General features: G+C 45.7%; 1 protein-coding gene across 1 annotated transcript; it reads right to left on the bottom strand.

The window, feature by feature from the left end:
• Nucleotides 1-683: 683 nt before the first annotated feature.
• LOC123441155 (pathogenesis-related protein 1-like) lies at nucleotides 684-1,469 on the bottom strand. The gene has a single exon (XM_045117660.1). It carries the CDS (start codon nucleotides 1,393-1,395, stop codon nucleotides 901-903), a length of 495 nt encoding a protein of 164 aa, XP_044973595.1. The 5' UTR covers nucleotides 1,396-1,469; the 3' UTR covers nucleotides 684-900.
• Between the last annotated feature and the right edge of the window lie 6,075 nt (nucleotides 1,470-7,544).

The raw sequence follows: 7,544 nt of genomic DNA, 5'->3' as shown, positions 1-7,544 counted from the left end.
TGTCGGTAGATAATTTTGATGCATTACTATTTCATGGTAGAATACATGTCCATTATTGGCAAGAATGCAGATATAATGTATCTGGTTTGTGATTTGTTATGTTGAAACTAAAATATATTCCTCCGAAATCTGCAGGTTCTGGTAATTCTTGTGAGGGGAGGAGAAGATGATATGGGTCGGCGTTGAGGACGACTAGGACAACTCGTGTGGCTGTGGTAATTTTGGTATTTGAGGTTTTGGACTATTCAGGGTCAGAATTATTATCTTCTCCCAAGCAGAACTTATAATAGTGTAACCGTCTCTTTTTGAAATACTCGGTCTTTAACTTACATTCTGATTAACTAGAACTTTTCATAAGAGCTTGCTGTATTAACAAAGTAGTGTATTATTATTTGTTATGTTATCCAAATTAATGCGATAAATCAGCGCATGTCATGTGAAAAAATTTAGGTATCGTTGCTACACAACCTTCAATAAGCATCACGACAACGCCACTAAAAACTATTCTTAGTTTCCTTGAAACAGTTTCTTATTTTATTTTTAAAATAAATTGCAGAAATAAGATTATTTAAAGTATAAGTAAAATGTAAATTTTGTTCTCTAGCAACACAAACATGATGCTCGAACTTAAGGGTTTTTCGCGTTCCTACTACACTAGAGACCCATCCATAGCACAGCCTGGATACAACCGGAATAACAATCTCAAATACAAACGAATGCATGAGACTAATACAAAAACAATCAAAGCCCGGAACGATACAAGAGTGAAGGGAGGAGGGATTCTGGTCACACACACACATATCGGTACCCGATAATTAATGACCAGCCCTAGGAGTATCCCTTAATTATTTATTTGTGTAATACGTTGCTACGTGCATGCATGCATACTTGGTACGTAGCCTAGTATGGAATCTGCCCGACCATGTGCGGCGGGCTGTAGCAGCAGATGACAAACACGCCAACGTTGCCGTCACAGGGGACAGCGCCACAGCCTATGGCCTTCGTGTCCCTCCACACCAACTCCAGGTATCGATCGCACGACTCACCCGTAGGTGCCGAGCAAGTGTTGGTGGCGTGGTCGTAGTACTGCTTCCCGGACGCCCAGTAAAACACTGCGTCCACTGCATTCCATTCGGTCCCACCCCGAAAAAGGTTCTCTCCGTATGGGCGGACCTCCGGAGATGGTATTAACTGGCAGTCGGCGCGGCGCTTCTCCGCGTACGACTGTGCATACGCCGCCACTATGGGGTCCCACGTCAGCGGCCCCACGCCGACGGTGGCGCGCACTTCGTTGTGGGCGATCAGCATGTCTTCGGGCTCATTCTGGGCGGTGACGACCATGGCAGACGCGAGAGCTAAGAGCAGTGTAGCAGCTAGCTTTGGTGAGTACGCCATCGCTAATGCTGCCTTAGGAAATGGAGGAAAGAAGTGCGTGTGTGTAATGATGGATGAGATTTGCTGTCACCGTGAGTTGTGTATTTATACTAGTGCACAAGCAGCTCGATGGGTTGCTTCTCTAAATAGGTAATCTTTGAGTCTCTATGTTATTATACTCTTTTCAATAGGAAAACAAGACTCTCTGTTATTATACTCTTTTCAATAGGAAAACAAGAATATCCACTTGTACATACTGGGCAAATTCCAATACATGTGCCTGGTCGAAAAATTCAAGCCACTTAGGAAGCCGAGACCTCATCAGTTCGAAAAAATAAATAAGCGATGATTTCACCTGTTTGAAAAAAGTAACCAACCTATTGTGGCACCGTGGATTATTAACTTCCCCGGCAGCTGATTTGGTCTGGCGCACGGTAGGTGTGGAAGAAAGAATATCCACTTGCCCGATTTAAACCTTGAAGCCAACTAGTAAACGTAGACCTGATCACCAGTTCATAAAAAATAAGCCAAGACCGCACTAGGTCATAAAAAACAAGTACATACCCCAATAATTTGAAAAAAGTCACCAACATGCTATGTCACCGTGAACGCTGCGTTAGGCCCTGCTGTAGGAAAAGCATTGATCCATGGATGCATAGAAAAGCAAAGCGGTGCCTATTACACACAATACGCCATAGAACGACATTTGATTAGCTTCTCAAGAGGCAGCCTGTGTAGCAGCAATTCGTGCCCTTTATTTGAATATATGGCTCAAATCTGAAATCTCATCTATCAAGGTGAATTGTGAGTGGAAGACACTAGTTTAAACTAGCCAATGAAATATTTCTTACATATGCAATTTCCAAGGCAATAAATGTAGCCTCCTTCCTTTCATTGGACTTGCATGATCGATGTAGAAAACGATGCATGCATAGCCACTCATCTCCTTTCTCTAAACTCTATGAATTAAATATGACGTGAGACTCAAAGCACTTTAACTCACTTAGACTCAAAATGAGCCTAATATAATGGAAATCTGAAAATTTTGAGATGAACCCTATAAACCGGAAAGGAGGGAGTATGTTATATTGTGTTTGTTCTTTTCTCGTTCCTACTACACTAGAGACCCATCCATAGCAAAGCCTGGATACAACCGGAATAACAATCTCAAATACAAACAAATGCATGAGACAAATACAAAAACAATCAAAGCTCGGAACGATACAAGAGTGAAAGGAGGAGGGATTCTGGTCACAAACACACACACACACACAATACGCCATAGAACGACATTTGATTAGCTTCTCAAGAGGCAGCCTGTGTAGCAGAAAATCATGCCCTCTATTTGAAACAGTATTACATACGAGATTGAATATACCTGTCATGTATGCATCCAATTAAATTAATTAACGATTTATCTCAAGTGCAAGAGACATTGGAAAAAAGGGAGTCAGGGTTGCCAAACATGATGGGCCGGGGAGATCCTATTTTTAGTGATACTAGATGACTTGTTGCCCCAATTGACGAAACTGACGGAGTTACTCTAGAAGAAGTGTATGGTAATCTATTTTCAAGATTATGGCCTTCAAAAATAACAAAGTGAGATCATACTAATATGCATTTTAGGTGGTTAATTATCGATATATTTAATCTAGGTAAAATTGAAGCCAATCAGTAAGCGGAGACCTCACCTGTTCGTACAAAATTACCGGAGACCTCACGGGGTCCTAAAAAACAAGTGAAGACCTCATCGGTTTGAAAATGCAACCAAGATTTTGTGTCACCATGGATGCCACGTGAGGGCCTGCTCAGGAAAACTTCGTTTCATGGATGCATATAATAGTAAAGAAATGTCCACTACACACGATACGCTAGCCACACAACGACCTTCCGAGCATATGTGGATTATCTTCTCAAGAGGCAACCTGTGTTGTTGCCGATCATGCCCTCTATTTGGAGCAGCGGTACGTACTAGAATGAATATATCCAGCATACATGCATCCAGGTCAATTAATTCACGATTTCGATCAAGTGGAAGCGACATGGGGAAATATAGTTGGGGTCGTCAAACACGAGGGAGCGATCCTAGCTTTAATGATACGTAATGACCTGTTGCGTCAATTGGCGCAAATGGCAGAGTTACGTCCAGAGATATGAATGTTAATATATTTCCAAGATCATTGACTTTCAAAATAAACAAGCGAGATCATCATAGTATACGTTTTATATGGTGTGTACAAATTGAACCCAATAAGTGAACGGACACCTCATAATCTTGGTTGGCATGGTTCTGCTTTGATTCTTTCCAGCTACCCCTCATCAAGATTCAACCCAACGCCTTACTAGTACCGTTGTACATGATATTTGCTGTATGTGTTATTTACCAAAAATATATTCAATCATACTCAATGTAAACATATAAGAACACAATCTAGGAATAGTCAACATTATGTCGCTAGCCTTATTTATACATGTTATTTTTATTTTTTATTTTTTTTGACCGGCTACTGTAGGGAAAACCCCCCACAGCCTTTTTCCTTTATTCCCATATATGAGAGCAATATGTACAAGAGGAAATTAGAATGTACAAAGGGGAAGGGGAGCAAAGACTACAAACCTCAAGGAGGCAAAAAGGAAACCCATTTAAGGAGATCATCCCTGAAACTAGCCTTAATTCTATGAGCTAATAGGAAAATGTCATGAATGAAGCCAGATCTCCATTTTCTGAACTTTGGCTGCTCCTGGTTGAAGACCTTTGCATTTCTGATAGTCCAGATGTTACAACATGTAGTGAAGACCACCTCAGCAAAGAAGGGGTTATGGAAGTCCCTTTTAGCAGCAACAGTAGCACTCCACATGGATGGACCCTGCCATGTTATCTGCAGATAATTTCAGACCCTGGTACTGAAGAGACGGGTGAAGAATAAGTGATCCCTGTCTTCCTTGACTCGAGCGTGACATAGAACACATAGATTGGAGTCGGAAACATTGCAGTGACGCCGTTCAAGCATGTCTTGAGTATTAAGCCTGTCCATGATGAGCATCCAGGCAAACATCTTAATCTTCATGGTACAACAACTTCTCCAGATCAAGTTGAGTAAAGGATTTGGTGTAATACTGCTGTGAATGTGAGCATAGTAACTCTTGGCTGTGTAGGCCTTAGCATCCTTTCCCCATACCCATCTGTCAGAGGCCTGATGATCAAGATCCAGGTCTTGAAGCAAAGATTGGACCGAAAGCAGGTCCTGGTAAGCTTGAGCAGACAGTGGTAAGTGGAACATGGAGAGCATGCTGTCATCATAAAAGGCTGTAAAGACCTCTTGAGCTGTGCAGAAAGGATCAGTCACAAAATAAAACAGTCTTTGGAATCTGGCAGCCAGTGGCATAATGGAGTTTCCAATCAACCAGGAGTTAGACCAAAACAGGAAGGAGTCACCCTTGTTCGGCACAACATATGTAACTGATCTGAATTTATCAAGCTGTTTACAGATATCCTTCCACCAAAAAGAACCACAAAGGGCAGTTCCCTGAGGTACTGTGTCATGATAGTAGGTGTTCCAAATGAAGTGAAACCAAGGGATATCAACATGATTGACGAATTTATCAACATGCTTGAGCAGGAGTGCTTCATTCTGGACTGCTAGGTTCATAATACTAGCCCCCCTTTATTTTTAGGCCTGCACACCAGAGGCCAGGCAGCAAGAGAGGGTGCATGATCATTCCCATTTCTTCTCTATAGACATTGCCTTTGAATTCTCTCAAGCAGCTTCAGTATGCCTGGTGGGATATCCAGACTGCATAGAAAGTTTTGGAAATATGCCCTAGAGGCAATAATAAAATGGTTATTATCTTATTTCCTTGTTCATGATAATCGTCTATTGTTCATGCTATAATTGTATTAACAGGAAACAGTAATACATGTGTGAATAAATAGATCACAATGTGTCCCTAGCAAGCCTCTAGTTGGCTAGCTCGTTAGTCAATAGATGATCATGGTTTCCTGATCATGGGCATTAGATGTCATTGATAACGGGATCACATCATTGGGAGAATGATGTCATGGACAAGACCCAATCCTAAGCCTACCACTAGATCGTATTGTTCGTATGCTAATGCTTTTCTAATGTCAAGTATCTTTTCCTTCGACCGTGAGATTGTGCAACTCCCGGATACCGTAGGAGTGCTTTGGGTGTATCAAACATCACAACGTAACTGGGTGACTATAAAGGTGCACTATGGGTACCTCCGAAAGTGTCTGTTGGGTTGGTACGAATCCAGATCAGGATTTGTCACTCCGTGTGACGGAGAGGTATCTCTAGACCCACTCGGTAGAACATCATCATGAGCTCAATATGACTAAGGAGTTGGTCATACGATCACGTGCTACAGAACGAGTAAAGAGACTTACCGGTAACGAGATTGAACAAGGTATAGGTATACCGACGATCGAATCTCGGGCAAGTTCTATACCGACAGACAAAGGGAATCGTATACGGGATTGATTGAATCCTTGACATCGTGGTTCATCCGATGAGATCATCGTGGAGCAAGTGGGAGCCACCATGGGTATCCAGACCCCACTGATGTTTATTGGCCAGAGAGGTGTCTCGGTCATGTCTGTCTGTCTTCCGAACCCGTAGGGTCTACACACTTAAGGTTCGATGACGCTAGGGTCATAGGGAATTGTTATACGAGGTTACCGAAAGTTGTTCGGAGTCCCGGATGAGATCCCGGACACCACGAGGAGCTCCGGAATGGTCCGGAGGTAAATATTGATATATAGGACGGATGGTTTCGGATACCGGAAGTGTTTCGGGCATCACCGGTAACGTACCGGGACCACCGGAGGTGGCCCTGGGGGACCACCGAAGGGGGGCAACGACCCCGGGAGGTAAGGTGGGCCAAGTGGGGGTGGGAACCAGCCCCTAGGTGGGCGGGTGCGCCTCCCCACTCAGCCCATAGCGCAAGGGAGAGAAAAGGGGGGCAAACCCTATGCCAGGTGGGCCTAAGGCCCACCAGATGGTGCGCCACCCCCTCCTCCCCCCTCTGGCCGCCGCACCACCCATCTGGGAGGGCTGCCGCACCCCCTAGGGTGGGAACCCTAGGGGTGGCACCCCCTCTCCCCTCCCCCTATATATATCGGGCACTTTTGGCCATTGAGACACACGGTTTTTCCTCTCTCTCGGCGCAGCCCCGCTCCTCTCCCTCCTCCTCTGTGCCGGTGCTTGGCGAAGCCCTGCCGGGAGACCTCATCTCTCCATCGACACCACGCCGTTGTGTTGCTGGAGTTCTTCCCCAACCTCTCCCTCCTCCTTGCTGGATCAAGGTGCGGGAGACGTCACCGGGCTGCACGTGTGTTGAACGCGGAGGTGTCGTAGTTCGGCACTAGATCGGAATCGCCGCGAGTATGACTCTGTTGGGGAACGTCGCATGGGAAACAAAAATTTTCCTACGCGCACGAAGACCTATCATGGTGATGTCCATCTACGAGAGGGGATGAGTGATCTACGTACCCTCGTAGACCGTACATCAGAAGCGTTAGAGAACGCGGTTGATGTAGTGGAACGTCCTCACGTCCCTCGATCCGCCCCGCGAACAATCCCGCGATCAGTCCCACGATCTAGTACCGAACGGACGGCACCTCCGCGTTCAGCACACGTACAACTCGACGATGATCTCGGCCTTCTTCATCCAGCAAGAGAGACGGAGAGGTAGAAGAGTTCTCCGGCAGCGTGACGGCGCTCCGGAGGTTGGTGATGACCTTGTCTCAGCAGGGCTCCGCCCGAGCTCCGCAGAAACGCGATCTAGAGGAAAAACCGTGGAGGTATGTGGTCGGGCTGCCGTGGAAAAATCGTCTCAAATCAGCCCTAAAACCTCCGTATATATAGGTGGTAGGGAGGGGGCCTTGCCTTGGGGCTCAAGGAGCCCCAAGGGGGTCCGCCGAGTCCAAGGGGGAGGACTCTCCCCCCCCAAACCGAGTTGGACTAGGTTTGGTGGGAGGGAGTCCGCCTTCCTTCCCACCTCCTCCTTTTTTTTTCTTTCTCTCTTGATTTTCTTCTCCTTGGAGCATAGGGCACTTGTGGGCTGTCCCACCAGCCCACTAAGGGCTGGTGTGGCTCCCCCAATGCCTATGGGCTTCCCCGGGGTGGGTTGCCCCCCCGGTGAACTCC

Source organism: Hordeum vulgare, chromosome 3H, assembly GCF_904849725.1.
Source record: "Hordeum vulgare subsp. vulgare chromosome 3H, MorexV3_pseudomolecules_assembly, whole genome shotgun sequence".
Taxonomy (NCBI): domain Eukaryota; kingdom Viridiplantae; phylum Streptophyta; class Magnoliopsida; order Poales; family Poaceae; genus Hordeum; species Hordeum vulgare.
This window is presented reverse-complemented; position numbering and strand designations above follow the sequence as displayed.